The 23,339-nt window shown below is 40.1% G+C and overlaps 1 protein-coding gene across 1 annotated transcript in view; it reads left to right on the top strand.

The window, feature by feature from the left end:
* The window catches only part of Stxbp3 (syntaxin binding protein 3), a 48,657-nt gene that overhangs the window by 11,198 nt on the left and 14,120 nt on the right, over positions 1-23,339 (top strand). Inside the window, exons 2-11 of the mRNA XM_059266111.1 lie at positions 345-394; positions 850-931; positions 3,544-3,620; positions 7,731-7,809; positions 8,389-8,489; positions 11,775-11,929; positions 14,834-14,924; positions 18,457-18,581; positions 22,691-22,786; positions 22,908-22,965. Coding sequence (XP_059122094.1) covers positions 345-394; positions 850-931; positions 3,544-3,620; positions 7,731-7,809; positions 8,389-8,489; positions 11,775-11,929; positions 14,834-14,924; positions 18,457-18,581; positions 22,691-22,786; positions 22,908-22,965 — 914 coding nt within the window. The remainder of the gene's footprint in view (positions 1-344; positions 395-849; positions 932-3,543; positions 3,621-7,730; positions 7,810-8,388; positions 8,490-11,774; positions 11,930-14,833; positions 14,925-18,456; positions 18,582-22,690; positions 22,787-22,907; positions 22,966-23,339) is intronic.

Here is a 23,339-nt window from a genome sequence, read left to right as displayed (position 1 = left end):
GCTTGTCAGATGTAGTTTAGCCATGAGCCAGTTAAGGATCTTCCTATCGGTTATTTTTTTCTTAAGATTTAAGAAAGAAGGAAAACCTAAGTCAGATAATAGTTTCAGAAATATTTTCTGGACATGTTCATACACTTACGTTTGAGAATATATTACAGTTTAAATATATAGGTTATGTATTGTATAGGTTTGTATATTTACTTAGAGCTTATTATATAGTGTTTATAGAGTCCTCCATACATTCCAAGTTGCAGTTTTTCTCAGCCATTTTGAACCTTTTACATAGTCTTACATTTCTAATTGTTGCTTTAGATTGCTAAACTTTTTTGTTGTTGTCTTAACAGAGATAAAAACAGCGGTGTTCGATGACTGCCGGAAAGAAGGCGAATGGAAGGTAGAAGTCGAGTAATTCGTTCTTCTGGGGGCTTCAGAACATTGTACTTAGGGTGCTCCCATAAGGTCTAGGCCTAGAATATCACTTTCAGACCTTACTGTCCTCCAAGCTGTGGTGCTTTGGGCAAGTCACCTAACATTTCCCTGTTTCCTTGTCTAGTGGATGGGGATGGTAATACATCATACTATTCTTGCAAATGCTAAATGTTTGAACAGTGCTTTATGGCAATAACATTTTTTGGAAAATTTGTTGTTAAATATTTGATATATTTAAAATGTACAAACTCTGCTTCAAAATAGAAATATATCTATTTCTTTACTTGTTGTAATATTTACGTGTATGTGTATTGAGAAAGTAAGCCCCAGGTCGTGCAGTGAAGAGGAATTAGAAATCCTGCTTCTTAGTTGTCTGTTAGTTCTTGACGGTCGGCTCTTGAAGCTCTTCTTTGTTTTAAGATAATGCTGTTAGACGAGTTCACCACTAAGCTTCTGTCCTCGTGCTGCAAAATGACAGACCTCCTGGAAGAGGGGATAACCGGTAAGTGTCGCCACTGCTCGGGAAAGCCGTGCCATCTGAGTGTGAGTTCTGAGTATGGCGGCTTTTTAGCTAGTAATTATGCTTTCAAAGATATTATGTTTTCTTTTTTTTTTTTTTTTTTTTTTTTTTTTTTTTTTTTGGTTTTTCGAGACAGGGTTTCTCTGTGTAGCTTTGCGCCTTTCCTGGAACTCACTTGGTAGCCCAGGCTGGCCTCGAACTCACAGAGATCCGCCTGGCTCTGCCTCCCGAGTGCTGGGATTAAAGGCGTGCGCCACCACCGCCCGGCTATGTTTTCTTTTTTAGAGCTCTAGCCATAACAGATTCGTCATGTCACTCCTCGGTTGTGAGATGTTGAAGTAAATCCAGTATTCTCCAGAAAGCCTGACCATACAATACTTATGTTTTGATGTTTGTGAATAAAGTGGCTTGTTATCTATTGCATATTCAGTTTGCATTTGCTATTATAATAGTGTGTTTTCAAAAAATACAAATCTTTATTTTAAATTTTATCACATTTTTATTGAGTGTGCATACGTGCACATGTGTGCATGCCTTCGTGTGTGTGTGTGTGTGTGTGTGTGTGTGTGTGTGTGTGTGTGTGTGTGTTGTGTGTTTTGCATATGTAGGTCACAGGACAGCCTTCAGGAGTCAGTTCCTTCTGTCTACTGTGGAGTCCTAGGGACTAAACTTAGGACATCAGACTTGGCAGCCTTTGCTTGCTGAGTCATCTCACTGGCCCCAAGAATTACTAATTAAGCCATGTAACTTGTTTAAATTTCTAGAGGCTGTTCTGATAGAAACTAGAGTGAGAACCATTTGCTACACATGTAAGAGTACTGTGGAACTGCAGAGTATTCTGTACTGTAGGGGGCTTTGATCCTTTAATAGACCATTGTTTTTTACTGTCTATCCAATGTTAATAGGGGTGTGTGTGTGTGTGTGTGTATGTGTGTGTGTGTGTGTGTGTGTGTGTGTGTGTGTGTGGTGACAAGACAATCTGCTGGTGTTAGTTCTTCCTTTCTTCTGTGGGGGATCCCAAACTTAGGACATCAGGCTTAGCAGTGGGTTCCTTTACTCCTGAGCCATCTCACTGAGCCCAAGAATTATTTTACTTTTTGATGCATGTCTTGTTTCTCCTGGCATAGTGACTGCTTGTGCTGTACTCTGGTGCCCACCTGTAAGAGGTCTGCTCTGTCTCTCCATGCTGACACATGCTGACTCCCATACAGAGTCTCAAAGAAGATACTTTTTTTTAAAAAAAAAATTTTATTTATTTATTTTTTTTAGGATTTATTCATTTAGTAAATGAAAAAAAGCTCAATATATATAAATGTGGTTTTTTTTCTATTATTATAAAATGGAAAATACAATGAAGTTTATTTAAACATAATTTTTTTTAAATTTTTCTTTCCTTTTACATAGCAACTCCTGTTCCCCCTCCCTTATTTAAAAATGTTGTAAACTTTAGTTCTAGTTATTAAGTTATTAAGAATTACAGTAACAATATCCAATCCATTTGCGCTTGACAAAATTAGAGAAAATACTTAATTATCTGTCTTATCTTGGTGAGTCTAAACTTTTGTATCTAATTTACTTTCTATTATAACTAAGGAAAGCTATAATTATAACTATTTAGTTTTCAGCTCCATCAAAGACCCCAGAAGGGTGAAATGTTCCCTAATGACAGGGACACCAGACTGTCTGGACAGTCACCCAAAATGTTACATAGTTTTCCTTGTTAACAAATTCAGAAAAGACACTCACAAAAGAGTATAATGTGCATAAGGTTGAGAGACATAAAAAGGTAGTTTTGGGGTTGTTAATACAAGTTAGGATAGAAAGTGAATTAGGGCCGGGCGGTGGTGGCGCACGCCTTTAATCCCAGCACTCGGGAGGCAGAGCCAGGCGGATCTCTGTGAGTTTGAGGCCAGCCTGGACTACCAAGTGAGTCCCAGGAAAGGCGCAAAGCTACACAGAGAAACCCTGTCTCGAAAAACCAAAAAAAAAAAAGAAAGTGAATTAGGTACAACACACTTTGGACTCACCAAGATAGGATAGATAATGGAGTATTTTCTCTGATTTTGTCAAATGCTAATGGACTAGACATTGTTAATTGCCTGTATATATTTGTATATAGTTACTGTACTTATTGTATGTAGTTTTTCTATGTTTGTTAAAACCTTCGCTTTTTATTTAGATAAAAAAAAAAAGGGGAGGGGGATGATGTGTGATATTTTGTGTTCTGAGAAACAAAGCTTGCTTGGAGTCAGAAGGCAGAGCTAGCCACTAGTTAACCATAGAGTTCTAGAGGTCTGTACAGAGAGGAGACAGGAAGTGATAAGGTGGGGTGGGCAGAGACAGGATCTCTGCCGTTTTGGTCTGAGGAACCATAGAGATAGGAAGCGGCTGTGGCTGCTCCCCTGCTTCTCTGATCTTTCAGGTTTTTAACCCTGATATCTGACTCCTGACTTTTATTGATAAGATTAATTAGATTTACACATCAGTTTATAAATGTGTTTATTATTATTATTATTATAAGGAAAATACAATGGAGTTTATTTAAAAATATTTTAAACTTTGGTTCCATCAAATGACTTTGTTGTTGTTGTCAGTTGTAGAGAATATTTACAAGAATCGTGAACCTGTCAGACAGATGAAAGCTCTGTATTTTATCTCTCCAACATCAAAAGTAAGTATCTCCAGTCTTGAGAGTGAGTTTGGGGCTGGCTACAGCTCAGTGGGAGAGCGTGTGTGTTCACGTGTGCAAGACCCGTCGAACCTGGATCTCACGGTCGTCTTAATTGACTTTTATTTCGTGTGTATGGTAGGGTTTCTGCTTTTCTGTATGTGCACACACGTGCACAGGTACCCACAGAGGCCAGAAGAGGAGTTACAGACCAGTGTGAGCTGCCCAGTGTAGGTACCTGGACAGTGACACAGGTCCTCTGCAAGAGCAGCAGTGCTTGTAACTGCCGAGCTTCTCTCCAGCCCCTCAGCCTTGATACTGAAACACACAAACAATGGCCAGTGTCTTCACGAAGTATTAAAATGCCTTATTAGAAGATTATTTCTATTGACTGCTTTATTTATGAAGTTTTTCTGTATTAGGTTTTATTTGTACTCTTACCAGTAAGAATGTAAAGATTTCCCTTCTCCTGTCATACATGAAAGCAGAATTAATGATATAAAATGATAGTTGCTTTGCAGCACTTGAGATTCACATAGCTCCTGTTGACCCTTAATTTTGGAAGAGATGGAAATGTAGATAAGTAAGTCTTTTAAAAAGATATATTTATTTATATTTTATGTGTATGAGTGTTTTGCCTACATGTACATGTGTGCATCGTATGCATGCTTGGTGCCCATGAAAGCCAGAAAAGGGCGTCAGGTCCCTGGAACTGGAGTTACAGGCCATTCATTGTAAGCCCCTCCCCTCCCCAGTGGGTGCTGGGTCCTCAGGAAGAACTGTAAGCACTCTTAGCCTCTGAGCCGCCTCTCCAGCCCTGAGCAATAAGCCTTTATTTATCTTAGTCACTTTCCTGTAGTATACTTGTTTATGTATAGGTTTATGTGTGTGTGTATGTATTTTTATGTCAAAGAAATTGCTTCTTTTTTTTCTGACAAGTATGACTTGACTTGCTTCTTGAGCCAAACTTTTAGTATTGGATTCATTTTTTTTCTGTGTAATATCTTCTTGCTTGTTTTTTTGAGACAAGTTCTCAATATGTGTCCTAGGCTGATCTTGAAGCCACTATTTATAGTGACTTCAGTCAGGCTGGTCTTGAACTTATAGACTGCTGGTTCAGCCTCCTGAATGCTGGGATTACAGGCATAAGCCACTGTGCCCAGCTCTTTGTGATGTCTGAGAAGGCATTTCCAACACCTTTTTTCACTCCTACTTCTAACTAACTCTGTTAGAATCAGGGAAGCAAGCAAACAGAAAAACACTGCACAAAAAATACATCTGCATGTTGACTGCTAGGAACATAGTGATTGTATTTTAAAGATTTATTTAATATGTATACACACACCAGAAGAGGGCACCAGATCCCATTAGAGATGGTTGGGAGCCACCATGTGGTTGCTGGGAATTGAACTCAGAACCTCTCTGGAAGAGTAGCCAGTGCTCTTAACCTCTGAGCCATCTCTCCAGCCCAACATAGTGTTTTTTTTAAATGATATTTTATAATTTCTCCATGATATAGTACTACAAGAAAAAAATTCATGACTGGGGAAAAAATGCAACCTAAAAATGCCATGTTTAGCTGAATATATGGCTCATGCCTTTTAACTCCAGCTCTTAGAAGGCAGGAGGAGGTGGATCTCTGAGTTTGAGGCCTACCTTGTCTACATAGCAAGTTCTAGGCCAGCCAGGGCTACACAGTATGATTGACTCTGTCTTAGAAAAGAAAAGAAAAAGAAAAACATACTACTTTTCACCTAGTATTCAAATTGTCAAAAGGGTTGTGGGCACGCGCGCGCGTGCATACACAATCTCTTAGTTATTCTAGCCATCCATGGTTAATGAAGCAAAGCTTGACATATACTCTTACACTGATAGTATCGGTGTAAGAAAATGGATTCCCTATTTTCAAGAAGCTTTTTAAAATATTCTGTTTGGAGTTAAGGAATAAATGGTTAAATTAAGATGATAGGAATAAATTGATTAAATTCTGAGAATTGATAAAAGGTAATATAAAAGACCACATGACCATTAAAAATAAGGTTTGTACCAGCCTGGTCTACAGAGTGAGATCTAGGACAGGCACCAAAACTACACAGAGAAACCCTGTCTCGAAAAACCAAAACAAAAAATTTTAAAAAAAGGTTTGTATAGATTGGATGACTTAGGAATTCATTTTTAATGTTCAGCGACAAAAGAATACACAATTACACATTCAGTAAAGTAGCAGACAATTTAGAGAAGGCAGTGCCTGATGTGTCCCTCATACCTACCCACAACCAGCTCAGCATCTCTTCTCACCTTGAATCAGTTGTCTGTGGGCCCTCCAGGCCGCTGTGCAGGTGGTGAGGCCTGGAAGTCTTTGGGAGCACTGTGAAGACTGTAAAGATTGTGAGATTTGCTTCCCTGTGGGCGAGAGAGCCCGAGACCAGCGTCAGGGTTCCCAGATGAGAATGATGGACAGATTTCAGGAGGTAGGCTGGAGGAGATCTGAAGAGTCCAAGAGGAGGTCAGCGGCTGCAGAAGGGAGGGCCTTAGTGATTTGTGTACTTCACTTTGGTGTTGCCCTTGGGAAGAAAAACTTTGCCTTCCTGCTCCTGTGGAAGTGGCTGTATTTAGGACATCCCACAGTTGACTAATTCCCATGTGTGGTAAAGAAAAGCATCCAGCCGCACACCTAAGGAGGTCCAGCTGCCAGAGAGAGGAAGTCTGGTGAAATGAAGAAAACATCCAGCTAGGGAAGGAGCCACTTGAAGACTTTGCTGTCCTGAGCAGAAAAGTAGCACAGCCTGGAGAGACCCACGTGGCTTCTGAAACGCTTCCTGGAGCCCAGAGTGCGATTGCTTGTTGAAACAGCTGTGGAAGGGAAGGGAACTCTCCAGAGATGTGAATTAGTAGTCTGTGAGATCAAAACGGTGTATCTCTAAGGCAAAAAGAAAAACTAATCGTCAGAGACTTACAGATAGATCTATGTAGTAGTACTGCAAGAGAAGAGCATCAGAGGGAAGGGAGAGAGTATTAACTTACTGTTTTCATTTTCCCATGCAAATCATTATCTTTTTTAAGGAATTTAATGGTATAAAATGGTAGTTTCTTTGCAGAATTTGTGATTGACAAAGCTCCTGTTTATCATTTTCAAGGAGTAGATAGCCAAGTCTAACAGTGGGAGCATCTTTGACTCTTCTGCTGACTTCGGGACCCTATTCATCCTGGGTCGCCTTGCCCAGCCTTAATACAAGGGGAGGTGCTTAATCTCACTGCAACTTGATCTGCCATGTTTTGTTGATATCCATGGGAGGCCTGCCCTTTTCTGAACAGAAACAAAGGAGGAGTGGATTAGGGGTGGGGCAGAAGGAGGTGGCAGGGAGAAGGGGAAATTATATTCGGGATATAAAATAAATAATTTTTTTAAAAGATCTGTTTTTATTTTACATGCATGTGTGTTTTGCCTGCATGTTTGTCCATGTACCGCGTGCGTCCATGGTGCCTGCAGATCCAGAAGAGGTATCAAATTCTCTGACACTGGGGGTAAGGACAGTTGTGAGCGCCATGTGTGTGCTGGGAGCCGAACCCAGGTGCTCGGTAAGGGCAGCACGTGCTTTAACTACGGAGTGGTCTCTCCAGCCTGGTTGTCTTTCTTTTTAATGAGCACATGAAGGCGCATACTGCCAAATGTGTCCCTGGTGTCTTCCTCCCCGAGGACCCACTAGACCTTCTTCTATTGTAATGTTAGCAGTTGGAGTTCCTTCCTTACTAACACTCTCCGTGATCAGTCTTGGTGATTTCTTTTTCATAGGATACTGCCAGCACCTTGCAAGGCCTCTCAATTCTTGATCTGTTGTCATTCAATAATCTTGTCATCTGTTGTTTGTGTCCTAGACCTCCTCATTGCCAATAGTATCATCTGTGTACTCTAGTACCTTCTTGCTGGTTACCTTAGTATGTTGTCTGAATAGCTATCACTGCCTGGAGAAATGGTTATCCTTACAAATCAGTTTGTAAGTTCAACTTTTACCAGCAAGAGCTTATTTTATTGAAATAAAATAAACTTCAAAACCAGCATATTTAAATCAATATTTAATAAAAATATGTGTTAACATCTCACTTCTTTTTAAGTCTGTAGATTGTTTCTTGCGAGATTTTGGAAGTAAATCTGAGAACAAATACAAAGCTGCATATATATACTTCACGGACTGTAAGTGCCTTTGTAAAGGTTATTACCTCACTGTTTAACATGCTGGGACTTTTAGTGTCTGCTTTTTAGTTTACGTCCATGAGCATTTTAGAATCTTAATCAAAATTCCAATTATCAGAAAGAAGCCTATGGGAAAGTACCAAAGAAAATAGTCTTTTTGCTTGGCATATTTTATGGGAGAAAAAAAAAAATCTATCGTATTTTCCCCATTGTATACATTTACATGGAAAGCAGAGGAGAGGAAAGAAGTCCTGAGACATTTATGTTTATGTTTTGTTACATAACTATATTTCAATAAGAAGTCTGAAACCAGACGGTGGTGCCGCACGCCTTAATGCCAGCACTCGGGAGGCAGAGGCAGGCTGTGAGTCTGAGCACAGCCTGGGCTCGAGAGACCTTGTCTGGGGAAACAGCAGCAACAGAAGCCTGTTGTCCCTGTGTTTCGTGCCTTGTACTGACCGTCTGTCTGCGGGGTGGTCTGCTTTATCAAATGCAGCGGCTGTGCATAAAAACAGCACTGCACGCTAGCGGATGTATTCAGAAGGAGTGAGGACTTACGATGTGTGCTTCCCTCCTCAGTTTGCCCGGACAGCCTCTTTAACAAGATCAAGGCATCTTGCTCCAAGTCCATAAGAAGATGTAAGGAAATAAACATTTCCTTTATTCCACAAGAGTCTCAGGTACTGGTCATTTTTACTTTTTAATTTTGGCTTATAATGGATTTTCACAATTAGTTTTATAAGCTTGTTCCTAAAGCATGATCTTAGGATGTTTTATGTATTTATTGGTAAATGTTGTGCCTAATCTCCAAGTAAATATTCCCGTAATAAATAGAGAAACATGAACAGAGATAGGAATACAACATGAATGGTGAGAAGAGGAGCTAACATTTCATATCTGGCCCAAATCCCGTGTCTGTGAAGTTTCGTCACCATTCATTAGATTATGAAATTCAGAGATTTTTTTAGCTTTTGTAACTCTTTATGATACTTAAACAAAAGCTTTAAATAAATCTTTGATACCATAGAACTGGGAAGTAACTGTCCATCTGACACAGTTAATGAATCTTTGATTAATGATAGTCATGATGAGATTAGTAACCACCAATAGAGTATTTACTCTGGCCCATAGTTTTCTTGGTTGCTTTACATAAATTTAGTGATTGCATCTTTTCAGGAGTCCTGTGGATACTTCTGTTCCCATGGTTTTGGTTTTTTTGTTTGTTTTTTGTTTTTAAGACACGGTCTCACTATGTAGCCCTGGCTGTCCTGGAACTCACTATGTAGACCAGGCTGACCTGGAACTCATAGAGAGTCACCTCTGCCTCCTGAGTGTTGGGATTAAAGGCGTGCACTGCTGTGCCTGGCTTCTGTACCCATTTTAAAGGCTGGAAATTTAAGAGGTTAAACAACGTACCCCAAGTTACACAGCCAATGAATAAATAGGCTTGTTATACTCAGTTCTCTGTTTAGATTTTAGATTATACAGAGGAATAGTTGGAGATTTTTTTTGAACTACCAGGTCAGTATTTGAGAATAGAAAGATCCTAGATATAGCATTCCTCTTTTAAGCTTTGCTATTTGTGACAAAGACTATAATTCGAATTGTAAGATTTTAAGATTCAAAATATTTAAGTTTTCTTAAAATTCATCCTTTAATACAATATGTAAGTTTAGTGTAGGATGAAAATAGGCTTCCTAAAATCATGTGTAAACAGTGAATTTAAGCAGTAGTATAGTAAATGCTGTGGACGTTTCCAGACTGTTACTTCACAACAGATAATAGTTTCAGCCCAGAATTCATTGAGACCCTACATTTGCTGTGTTTTCAGGAAGGAATTCCATAGCAGCGTGACTTAAGTTGATGATTTATGGCAGAAAATATCTATGTATATAAAGAAGTCCTTTGAGAAGGGTTACTGCCAGTCTGTGAAATATGATTTAAGGTCCTCTTCCTGTGTTTTTTCCTAAGTTTCCTCTCCTAACTTACTTCCTTGATATACATCTTATGAAAATTTACTTACAAAAATTATTTTGAGGTAGTGTCTGATTATACTAATAAGTACTGGGATTACAACTGTCTAATACCATGCCTGACTTTACCTAAGATGTTTAATTGATATGGAAAAATTATGATGATAATAAAAACATATTAGAAATACATGTGACATACTACTAAATTTAAACTTTGAGCTAGGAGCAGAGGCTTATCTGACATGCTCTCATAATATCACTTCAGGGCAGGGTGTGATAGAGCATGCCTAAAATAGCAGCTCTGGGGAGGCAGAGGCGATAGGCTCGCCAGAGCAAGGCAGCCTGGTCCACAGAGACTAGAGACTGGTGCATGTAGGGTGTCCCCTGTGAGATGATGAGTGGGAGAGCTGTCTGTCCTCATTTGACAACTATGAAAGAGATACAAAGTATTCCAAAGTCGGGTCAGTTAGGATTAGGTTCCACTGAGCAGAGCAGGAAAATCTAAACTTCAGTGGCCCAAACAGTGTAGAAATGTACTTCTTTCTGCATAAAAAGTCAGGAAATAGGCTTTATAAACCTTACACAGTAGCTCCACAAATGTCAGGAGCCTATTCTCTTAGGCATTCCCTTCATGAGCCAGATGATTATAGAATTATTATATTCCTAATTGAGGTAGCAGGATAACAGAAGATATATAACAAGTAGAGAAACAGAATGAAATAAGAACCTTCATTTGTACTGTATTCTCTAAAATGTAGTCCCACGACTACCCTAAGCACATGGGAAATTGAAAATGTCTTAGATGGGCGTGTATAGCTGTGCTTTCCGGTGACCTGGAGTTGTTACTGTAAAGTAAGGTATGTTTGTTGAGGACACATGGCACAGTCAGCCACAAAAGGAGTGTTTACTAGGAGATTGGGGATTCATTTGTAAAGTGAATAGAATTTTACATGGTTGCAATTAAGAGGTACAGTCTAAGGGGTAAGAATAACCTGAATGCAAAAACAGAAGCAGAACGATACGGGAACAATGGGAATATGGGTCACAAGCAGTGTTGGTAGTCTAGATAAGTCTTACCATAAGCTGGCGGAGACTGTAGACTACAGGAGGCTCCAGCTGCGGTGGGGTAGTCTACAGTTCATGTGCAGAGTGCTTGCTGGTTGGTAAGCCTTTGAGAGCAGAGGCCCTGGGTTGGCACAACTGATCTTCAGTTTATGGTCGGGCTGCTGCTGTTGGTAGTTGGTTATGTTCGGAAAGTAAATGATTTTGAGTGAAAGGAAAAGCAAGGAAGTTTATTTGTACCTTGTTACATAACCTGTATTTGTTACTTCTCCGTTCCTACACCCAGTGCCTTATCTAAGTTGAGAGGCATTACTCTCACTGGTTTTGAAAACCCCAAACTTAGTTTACTGGGGAACTCTCAACTCCGGCCCTGTGTATCCCTCAAATAATATAGCAATAATGGGCTGCCATTGTAATGCCCAGTTCTTTGTTAGCTGAGTGAGTGAATGTACCTGAGATTTCATTGTATTCATGTTAAGTCTTTGGTCTTTCACAGTGACTTCTGACTGGAGAAGAAAATCTTTAAGGATGTGATTCTAAGCTAGACAAATAAAGAGGTGTAGATGCAGCCTTGGGAAGTACTAGGTTAAGATTTTTCCAGTTTTCTTTCTGCCAGGCAGTGGATGTTTTCAGTTTGGTACTTCCGACTTCAGACTCCTTTCTCTGTTGCACAGGTTGTAAACGGAGTCAGTACACTCTGTATTTGAACAAGACTGAAGGAGGGAGGCAGACTACGCAGGAGGAGACTGAGTCAAGAGATCAAGGGTGAAAGCTGAGGCAGAGAGGCTGAGTAAGATACAAACAGCTGTGTCAGGAGACAGCCCGCAAGCACTGGTCCGCTAATGGCTCAAACTGCAGCTTCTTTTTCCTGATGGATGTTTAGAATCAAGTCTCTAGATTGACAGTGTAACTTTTCTTGACCTAACTTAGGTTTACACTCTTGATGTACCAGACGCGTTCTATTACTGTTACAGTCCAGACCCTAGTAACGGCAGCAGGAAAGAAGCAGTCATGGAGGCCATGGCTGAACAGATTGTGACCGTGTGTGCCACTCTGGATGAGAACCCTGGCGTGAGGTATAAGAGGTAAGGCACGGCGGTGTACGTATTGTTCATTGTGATACGTCTAGAGCACCCCAGCTCTGCTCTTTTGTATCACTGTGCGGAGTAGAGTTTCCCCCACGGTTGTCAGGCTCTGCATGAGGAAGATTGGAGAGTGTAGGGTTCACACTGACAGCAGAGGAACCAGTAGCCTCTGCACTAAATTCCAGAACTAAATTTGGGTTTGTTTATTTATAGAGAGTTTTGTTTGTTTTATCAGTTTATCCTTCGAGAGCTGTTTTATTGGCTGTAATCTTGGCATTTAATAATTTATCATTACATTTCCACCAAATTTAAATGGCTTTATTATCTGGACACTTGTTACAGTGTCTAAGCATTTCTAGTATTTGATCCCAGTGGGCATTTTAAATAAATTTTAGAATTTTACATACCTTTATTTACTTATTTCTTTATAAAAACGAAGTTTATTGTAAGGTACATTCATTTTATGTATAAGGTTTGTTAGTTCATTCCAATATGAACAGTAGCCACTTGACCTTCCTGTGAAAGACAGCATCCGAAGTACCGCACGGCCCGCCTGATTCCCCCTGGCCACCTCCCCTTCCCCTCCCCAGAGCAAACTGCTGCTCACCTTTGACATGTGACTTAGTTTTGCCTGATTTTAAACTGCTCTAGATGAGATCATAGGATTTTGTTTCAAAGTTTTTGTTCAGTGTTACTTTGTAAGGACTGTGTGTTGTCAGTCACTTCGGGCTGTAATCCTGGCTCTGCTGCCGGCTGTGTTTAATTTGATCTTAGAATTTATAATTAGAAAATGGAATGATGCTGATAGCTCTCTCACGGGGTTGTTAGAATGAAGGGCGTTCACCTGTACATCACTAAGAGCGATGATGACACACACTGCTGCTACATGCAGTGAGTGCACATTGACCGTTCCTTGAGCATGTCCGTTAGCTGAGTATTGACGTTTGTCCGGTTGATTGGTGAACCATTTCATGCCAAGTTTATGTATTACCGTACACTCCATCTCTCTTAACGTGGGCATTTTAAAGTCTGCTGTTGGGAGCTGGCAGGATGGCTCAGCAGGTAAAGGGGCTTGCTCCCCAGGGTCTGGGACCCTGAGCTTGAGCCACAGGACCTGCATGGTGGAAGAAGAGAATCAGTTATCACAGCTGTCCTCTGACCTCTGTACCTGCACTACTCCATGCTAGTATCCACAAATAAATAAACAAATGTAGAAAATAGTAACATCTGCTGTTAATTATTAAAGCAGTATCATCTCTAACTCAGACATCACCAAACAAGCTTTCTACCTTGGGAATTAGAACTTGTAAAAAATATGCTAATTATGATCTGGCTTAGTGGAGCTGAGCTAAGTGGTTTGCCTCTTGCTAGATAGAGTTTAAGCTTCTATTAATGGTTGGTTATGCTCAGAAAAGTGAGTAAGCATAAACCATTTTATAATCTAATAGTTTGCATACAGACATACTTATTTATTGAAAAATGAAACAGTAGCCATAGCTTTAAAAATTCTGGGGCTGGGAGATGGCTCCATTGGTAAAATACTTGCCTTGCAAGCATGAGGAACTGAGTTCGGATCCCCAGCAGTCACAAAAGCCCATGTACGTGTGTCTGCCACACCAGCACTCAGGAAGTAGCCAGCCAGTCTAGCTGGAAAGGTGAGCTCCAGTGTCAGTAGAGACCCTGTCCCAAACAAATAAGGTGAAGGGTGACCAGAAAACCCCAGTGTTAACCTCCGGCCTCCACAGACACACAGATGGGCTCACTCATACACACACACATACCACATGCATCATAAATACACAAATTCTACCTGTTCTCTAACAGAATATTCCTTTATGCTATATAAACTGTTAAGGTAAATTCTAAAATAAAATTACCTCTTTTTCACTTTTTGACAAAAAATTAAAAAATCACTCTTTGTAGGTATGCCTTTATTTTTAAAATATAAAACCAAAAGATTCCTAAACACTTTAAAAGCCTCATATAAAGACCCCCCTTCCCCATTTTTCAGGTTAGTGTGCTAGTGGAAGAGCATTTTCCACCATTTTCCTTGTAGGTTTAGAAAATAATGATACCACTGATCATGAAGTTACAACTTAAAGTATGATGCCACCATTCTTATTGTTTATTATGAAATATTTATTGACTTTTATTTATGTATATGCGTTTGTGCCTGCATGAACTTATATGCACCACATGTTGCACATGTTGCCCCCGAGGCCAGAAGAGGGACCGGAGTTACAGGCAGTTAGCTGCCTCGTGTGTGTTCTGGGAACCAAACCCACATCCCCTGCAAGAACAGCGAGCACTTGAAAGCACTGAGCCTGTCTACCAGTGCTGCCATTTTATAAGACAGAGCGTACAAGGTTTTAATCAGTAGCTACATTGGAAATCTGAGCAAAGGGGGGAGTGTGAGGAAATACCAGACTTCTACTAGGGGTGTAATCGTCACTTCACTTGGAAAGCAAAGTTGAGCATGCGTGTACCCACTGACCCAGGATTCATCCCTTCATATTTGGTGTACCTAGAGAAATGTATGCATGGAGAAATGTGCCAAGCATATTTTTTCCATGTTGTTTTTAATGGTATGAAATTGAGAATGGTTTCGGTGTCCATCTGCTTTCAGGGGATGAATATATAGAATCTGGTGTAGTGATGGAGGGAGGGGATAGGGGAATGGCAACTTTATATGTAATATTTTATTCCTTCATATTAAAATATCTGAAGCACATGCTGAAGCTATGGCAATTATGTGATATGTTTAATATCTGAAGTTTTCCATATTTGTAAATTTTTGCATTTTATAAACATAAAGTTGCAAAGTCTTATTTTAGAATTTAACTTTTACAGTATTGTAAAGTGTGTCCTGAAAGATAATTGTTAAAACATTTTTTCCATTTCTAGTAAACCTCTAGATAATGCCAGTAAGCTTGCACAACTGGTTGAAAAAAAACTTGAAGACTACTACAAAATGGATGAAAATGGCCCAATAAAGGTAATTTATAAGTGGCGAGTAATGACTACACAAAATCTGTATTTCCTTTATAAATCAGAGCAACCTGTGTTCATTCATTTTCTAGTATCGATCTGGAGATCATTAAGATGGATCTACAGTTCTGATTTGAGAGTCCTTAAGCAGAAACCTTAGTAGGTAGTGTGGTTTGACAGTGCAGTCGAGGAGGAAGCTAGAGGCTTTGAAGCCAGTTAGTGAATAATTATGTTAATTAAGGCATCTTCTTTGAACTGAATTTTTGTCTCTATAAAGTGGAAATAATAATGCCTATTTTTAAGCTAATGAAAGGATTAAATGAGTTAACGTGTATGGAGTCTTCAGAATAATGGCTTCCACTAAGTTAATATTTAATAAATGCTGGGATTCCCACTGTTACTAGCTCTCCAACCTTGAGTTGTTTCTGATCTCTGAAATGAATGAGATAATGTGTGCCTTGCTTGGTTGATAGGAGAATTAGATGAGGTAACATCTAAGTATTTTATACATGTAAGAGTAATAAATAGCAACCTTTGTTATTGTCTTCTAAAAATTATGTAATGTAATCCAAGAGTAAGGTTGGGACCTGGGGAATGCCAGCATGTAAGTGTGGCTGGAGAAGGAAGAGCTGAGGAAGGAGATGGACAAGTGGTGTCGGAGGCTGAGAAGCTGTATCATAATAGCTGGAGCATAAAGGCAGAAACTGCCTTAGTTCAGAAGAGGAGATGGCCAGGGAAACCACTGATTGTCGGCTCTGTGCCGTCAGCGGCTTGAGAGGAATACACAGAATACAGTGGCAACACAGGCTGGGACTTACCTTACTCTCCACCAGTCTTGGAAGGCATCCTGCAGGAAAAGGCCTTGAGCTTCAGGAATGACTGTAGCATGAGAAAGAGGATAATATAATAATATCTCATAAAAAAGGTAAAATTCAGTGTTAGACAACATGAATGGAAGATGTCAGTGTAGAAGTTCTGCTGGTTACTTGAAAAGTTAGTGACTTTTGGCTTGGAGGTCTAGTGAAAGCTTTATTCTGTTACAAAGGTAGAGTGTCTTAATAAACATAATGGACAGTGAATACAAATATTTGTTAAACCAAAGAATTTTAGTAAATCTCTCTTTAGTCCTGTATAGTTTCAGTGGAAAAAAGGCAAAATGCTCACTCGCTCTCTCCCTCTCCTTTTTATTTTTTCTCCTGGGAAATGACATGCCCTTCAATTGATACCTTTCTTATTCAAGCACCTGATGAAGGCTTACCTTTTTTTCGAAGCCTTTCCTGATTTTTCAAGCCAAGTGCTACCATGGTCTCTCATATCCCAAGCTTTTCTGTAAATGCCCAGGACTGCCTTTTAGTTTGTGTGTTTCTGCAGACTCAGCTCATGGATGTTGTGTTTCATGGTAATGCATTTAACCTTCACAACAGTCTCACAAGGGAGAGGTTCTGTCGTTTTATATCATTAATACTTGCTGTGGGATGTATGGCAAATGTGTTGCTGATTAATCAATAAAACACTGATTGGCCATTGGCTAGGCAGGAAGTGTAGGCAGGACAAGGAGGAGAATAAAGCTGGGAAGTGGAAGGCTGAGTCAGAGAGACATTGCCAGCCGCCATGATGACAAACAGCATGTGAAGATTCCAGTAAGCCACGATCCATGTGGCAAGGTATAGATTAATGGAAATGGATTAATTTAAGCAGTAAGAACAGTTAGCAAGAAGCCTGCCACGGCCATACAGTTTGTAATCAATATAAGTCTCTGTGTTTACTTGGTCGGGTCTGAGTGGCTGTGGGACTGGCAGGTGAGAGAGATTTGCCTTGACTGTGGGCCAGGCAGGAAAACTCTAGTTACAAATACTAATGTAAGAAAGGCTGAAAAACTTAGGTGAGATCATACAACAAGAAACCGACCATGACTGAATTCAACCCCAGATTTGATTCCAAAGTCTTTATCACTGTACCTTTCTGCTTCACCTTTATTAGGAGAGGCGGTAATTCAGACGTATTTTAAAAATCTAGCTTATGTGATTAACCTCTGTCTGCTAAGTGTAAAGTCATGGGAAATGTTGTCTGAATTATAGTTAGTTACCTCTTATTTCTTTGACTAATAAGCTAAAGAGTTAGCTACATTTAAGAGTGAATTGTGAACCAGGATTGGTACCACAGGCCTGTAATCCTAGTTTACTTTGGGAGCTGAGGAAGGAAGATCACAAGTTCAGGGCCTGCCTGGGGTACAAAGTAAGTTCAAGGCTAGCCTATCTCAAAATCAAAAGTGAATTATAGCTTAGTGGTAGAGCATCTGCCTGGGTTTGATTCCCACTACCACCACCCTCTTCACCCCTCAGAAGAACTGGGGAAGAGTCAAACATTAGCAGTAGAATTTCCAAACACTGCTACTCAGCCACTGTTTAGTGGTTGATGTTGTGTTTGAGTTAATGTTAACAGGGTTTTTATTATGATGTGGTGGTATTGTGTTCCCCAAAATATTGTGTACCCTAATAAACTTATCTGGAGTCAGAGACAGAACAGCCACAATATTAAACATTAGGATAGGCAGTGGTAGCACACACCTTTAATCCTAGCATTCCTGAGGCAGAAATCCATCTGTTCAAGGATACAGCCAAGCACGCCTTTTGTTTTTGTTTTTTGTTTTGTTTTGTTTTTTGAGACAGGGTTTCTCTGTGTAATAGCCCTGGCTGTCCTGGAACTCACTCTATAGACCAGGCTGGCCTTGAACTTACAGAGATTCACCCGCCTCTGCCTACTGAGTGCTGGGATTAAAAGCATGTGCCACCACTGCTTGGCTAATATAATCTCTACTCTTAAAATAGCATAGTAGTCAAGTACAAGCATTGGGATAGAGCTGACATAATGCTAAGCTGTAATGGCCTCATTGTCATGTGGATATGATAATGTCTGTCTCAAGAGTTGCTGTAAGAACTGTGAGGTAGTACCGCTGTGAAACAAGTCTGTCTTTGTTGTCTAGCAAATGCCTAACACAGAGAACTCAAGTAGTAGCTACTATTCATAATTTATCTCAGCCCTATTTTTTGTGGAACTGAATGGACAAGAAAATAACTTTGGCCAGGAGGAGTAGTAGTATGTGTCTGTAGGTCCAGCACGTGAGAAACTGAGGCAGGATGGTGAGACCAAAGCCAGCATGGGTTAGCTACATAGTGAGATCCCGTCCTGGAAAAAGAAGAAAAGGAAAAAAGAATATTTAGGGAAAGCTAGATGTTACTTCTTCAAAGACAATTAGGGAATACTGTATTGATGTATATAGCCTCTTAATCTGATTATGAAAATATTAGTTGTGTAGTCCTCTTTTTCCCTACTGTGCCACTCATGTTTTTGTTTGTTTTAATATCATTTCACATCTTAAGGCAGTTAACCATTTGTTTTATTGTGTGTTTTTGTTGAGGGAAAGGATTAAACTTACTTTTATTAAATATTAAAATTATTATTAAAAATTTAAAATATTAAAAGTGTGTTCACATAAAGATACTGAAATTTCTTAAGATAATTTTATCTTGTTATTCTAGGGTAAAACTCATTCCCAGCTCTTAATAATTGACCGTGGCTTTGATCCTGTGTCCACTGTCCTGCATGAACTGACCTTTCAGGCAATGGCATATGATCTACTACCAATTGAGAATGATACATACAAGCAAGTATAAATTGAAGGGCTTGTAGAGGGCTTGTAGACAGACTCTCTAATGACTCACGGTGACGGCAGAAAGCTGAAAGACCTGGGACCTGCTTGTTCAGAGAGCTCACTCGCTCTCGCTCTTGCTCTCTCTATATATATATCTATCTCTCTGTCTCTCTATCTCTATCTCTATCTCTGTCTCTTTCTCTATCTCCTATAACTGTAACCTTGACAAAATGTTCACTCTGTAAGCTGATGGGCAGCTTGCTTTAGAGCTTTTAAGTGCATTTACCTCCTTAACTATTCCACAACAGAGGCTCATTTAAACAAGTTGAATTAGGACTTTTCACTTACATTCAGAGTAAATATCAGGCCCATTATTATATTTCTTTTTTATTTGTTTATTTTTATTTTATGTGCATTGATGTTTTGCCTTTGTGTATGTCTGTGTGAGGGTGTCGGATGCCATGTGGGTACTGGGAATTGAATGCAGGTCCTCTGGGAGAGCAGCCAGTGCTCTTAAAAATCACTGAGCCATCTTTCCAGCCCCCCATTATTATATTTCATATATATTGTAGTCGCAATGATTTGGCTGTGTTTATTCTAAATCATATACCCCAAAGTGTCTTGTCCATGTAATTTACAACACTTACTGAGAACAGGAACGATCTCACTCTTTTCATAGTTATTGATGTAATCTTTAAGTAAGGGTATTACTTTTCAAGTAAGGGCAGGTAAGGGAAGTGAAGTAAAATGAAGCCATTTTACTTACCATCATTTAATTTACACATATACGCACACACTCATTGTGCTTTTTGACATCATGATCTCTAAATTCCAGATAGTCATTTCTCAGCCAATATTTGCTACTTGAAGCCAGGCATACAGCACACCTCCATGATTCCAGCATTTGGGAACATTTAGCAGAAGAATCATGACTTTGATGCCAGCCTGGACTACGTGGCAGGATTCAAGCCAGATCTACCACTTGAACACAGTAGTAAAAAGGAGTATTTGTTTTAGGAAATTTTGTGTATATTAATTTAGTAGAGCTGGGTCCAGTGATTCAGACCTATAATTCCAGCTGCTTGGGAGGCTTAGGGAGGCTTAGGCAGGAGCACCACAAGTTCAAGGCCAGTCTGGACAATTTAGTAAGACCCTAACTCAAAAAAAAATATTTTTACATTTAAATAAATGAATAAAAAAAGGACTTAGTTGTAGCGCCCTTGCCTAGTATGTATGAAGCCCTACGTTAAATCCATTGTACCACAAAAATAACCTAATTAAGTAAGTAATAGTAGTTTATTAAATAAATGCAACTTTTGTTAATTATGATACTTTGCAATTTTTCTTAAATTGTGTATTTTCTATTGTTTTTTTTAAACCTTGATTTTTTTTTTTTTTTTTTTTAGTTCTTCTGTATTGTTTGTATCAATATTAGCCAGGAAATCAATAGAGCCATTTTTCTATTGTAAAAACTGTTTTCAGCAGTTTGTTTGGAATTTTCAGAAGTACTATCTACACCCCTGTTACCTATAAGTCTCCAAGCTGCATTGTTCAGTAGGTTTTGAAAAGAATCTGGTATCAGACAATAGAGAATGTGGTTCTAGACTTGCCAGAAGTTTTAGACAGCACTTACCTAGTATTAAAATGTGTTCTCTCCAGGTTTAATTGATTGAGAAAGTAAGGAAGGTGGTTAATTTTTTAAAAGACAGCAATACCCTTTGACCAAGTCACAAAAGTTCAGAGAGAAGACCGACTGATACAAGAGTCTAAACTCCCTGTGTTCCATGAGTTCTGCTTTCACATAGGACATGACTTCTTATTAACAGTAGTGTTGTGGTGTTTTTGCCGTGTGTGTGTGTGTGTGTGTGTGTGTGTGTGTGTGTGTGTGTGTGTGCGCGCGCCTTGCCTTGCCATGCATGTGGAGTTCTGAGGACCATCATGCAGAGGGGGTTCTCTCCTTCCTCCGTGAGTCCCAGTGTTTGAGCCCCAAACTCCAGCCTGTCAGCCTTCTACTGTGAGTGCTTTCATCCACCAAGCCAGCCAGAAAGTCTACCTCTGTTACGAAATCCAAAAGTCTGGTCTCACTGCTTCCTAGGGTTGGAATGTCGTTCTAGTGTTCAGTTTGGGGACTCTGTTTATAGACTTTCAGAAGCACACTTAGTCTCAAGGTTTGTCTGCCATCGGCTCACTGAACCTTAACTTCAGATTCATATCAACTCCCTCGTGACTATCTTTATTTGAAGTGTCTGGTGAGCATCTTAAACTTGTGTGTCCACCTGAGTTGCTGATGGCCCCCTTCAAAGCATTCCATGCTCCCCATAGTAAATGCAGCTCCTGTCTCGTAGTTACTTGCTCAGTCATGGCCATTAAGTTCAAAAACACTCAGTTCAGTAGTAAATCTTTAGGACTACATTTTAAAGACCTAATTTTCCAGCTGGTTTATGTCAGCAGACTTAGCCTCAAACTCATGATGTTGCCCACACTCACTGTCTTCTGTCTTTGGGCCCCACTCCCTTCAGTTTTTCCCCAACTCGGGAGAAAGAAAATTTTAGTAAGATTCAGGTCAATGCATATCACTTCACTCAGAACCTTTAAATTACTTCCCGTTTTCCTTAGAGACAAAGGAAAGGAAAGTGGGTACAGTCGTCCCCAAGCCTCACATCACCTGTGTCCCCCCATTGGAGTTTGATTTGATGGCCTGCTGTTCACCCCTGTGTTCCACACTGTAGTGGGGCTCACCTCCCTGCTAATCTCCATCACATACATCCTCCCAGGGCCTCACTATGGAGCCCTGGCTGGTCTGGATTTCACTGTGTAGAGCAGGCTGGCCTTGAACTCACAGAGGTCCACCTGCCTTTGCCTCCTGAGTGCTGGAATTAAAGGCGTGCCACCCTGCCTGGCCTCCATCACAAGTTTTGCTGGAAAGAGGAATTTCTGCTTATTCAGACTGTACTTCTATCGTGAGGACCTCTAAATTTACTCTAATGGGCTGATGTTATCTTGGAGTGTTGCCCTCACGCTGCTGGTTTGCTTATAATCCACTCAGATGGCAAAGGTATTATGTAAGGACACACTGGTAGTTTGCATGACGAAGGGCTTCCATGCTTAGGTCAGCCTTGTCATTAAGCACAGCCATTTTATCTTTGCGTATCTTAGACCACACAGGAAGATTGTTTTGTAAATGAAGCCTATAATTTGGGGTTATAGAAATTACTGCATTCATAGAACAGAAATGGACATGTATTGTCCATAGTTCAGAACTAAGAAAATGCTGTGTAGTCCCTAATCTGCCTCAGGAAATTGACATTCCCAAGGACAGTGGAGTCTTTTCTACCTGCACAAATAGAAGAAGGGTATTTGTACTGAAAAAAGAAATGGCATTGAGGAGATCAGTTAAAAGCCCATTTCATGGGTTCTGTGAACCTTGAATTGCTGCTTACTCCGGGAGAGCTTGGTAAAGCTGTCACAGTATTTTCACAACCGTATTAGTTTTTCTCATTTCTTCTGTTCTTTAAAGGAGGTGTGACTATAGGGTTGGTTAGGATAAAGCCTCAGATGATGGGTTCTGAATTTGTACCAAACACTCCCAGCAGGCTAACAGGAGCCATAGCTCCTAGCAGATGTTTGTTTGATGGCTGAACTGTGGGTTGTTAGCATATCACAATCATTTTAAGCGATTAAAGACACAGCTGCTTGTATATTCAGCTTTGTTGTTCGCTTAACTAGTCTTTGTAGTCTTTGTAGTCGAGACAGGGTCTCGTGGAACTCAGGCTGGCCCTGAACACTGTTGTCAGGGTGACCTTGACTCCAGTCCTTCTAACCTCTGCCTTCCAGGTGCCGCTGCACCTAGCTGCTTTTATTCTTAACGCTCACTGTGGGCTGTTGAATTTTTGCTTTGTAAGATGACATTCTGCCAAGACTGTAAACCTAGCCTCTGAGAGGAAAAAGATGTTTTCCTAGATTCCTAATAGAAGGTTCTGATCTGCTTTGGGTTTTGACCCCCTCACGTAGCAGACTGAGTCTGTACTCTTCAGTTTGATTTTCAAAATTGTTGTTTAGAATAATGTTTCTTCTGCTTTCTGAGTAAGAGAATCCCAAACTGTTCTTCTTGGTCTGTTTAGATACAGAACAGATGGAAAGGACAAGGAAGCCATTCTTGAAGAAGACGATGACCTGTGGGTCCGGGTCCGGCACCGGCACATCGCGGTTGTCTTGGAGTATGTGAGCCTGTTCTAATTTACTCTGTAGTTTAGGTACTAAATTATTAAAGTATATTTTATAACTTTCAAATAGTTTTGTAAAGAATTAACTTAGAAATTTTTCTCACATATCTGACAGGGAAATTCCAAAACTTATGAAAGAAATTTCATCAACCAAGAAAGCTACAGAGGGGAAGGTAAGAGTCTTTCAGAGTGGTAGCAGAGGTGCACTTTTACTCTGAGACCTCAAGTTGAAGTCAGTCTCACTATGGAGCTGAGGATGACCTTGAACACGAGTTCCTGCCTCCATCACTCAGGTGCCAGGATTACAGCTGTGTACTGCACAGGTCATTTAATAATTGTGGGGTGTGTGTCTCTGTGTGTGTGTGTGTGTGTGTGTGTGTGTGTATGACTGTATGTGTGTGTGTGTGTATGACTGTATGTGTGTGTGTGTGTATGACTGTATGTGTGTGTGTGTGTATGACTGTATGTGTATGACTCTGTGTGTGCATGACTCTGTGTGATGTGTGTATGTGCGCACGTGTGTGTGTGTGTGTGTGTGTGTGTGTGT

The sequence above is a fragment of the Peromyscus eremicus genome, chromosome 6 (assembly GCF_949786415.1).
Source record: "Peromyscus eremicus chromosome 6, PerEre_H2_v1, whole genome shotgun sequence".
Lineage (NCBI taxonomy): Eukaryota > Metazoa > Chordata > Mammalia > Rodentia > Cricetidae > Peromyscus > Peromyscus eremicus.
Note: the sequence above shows the minus strand (reverse complement) of the source record. Positions and strands in the feature narration are given on the sequence as shown.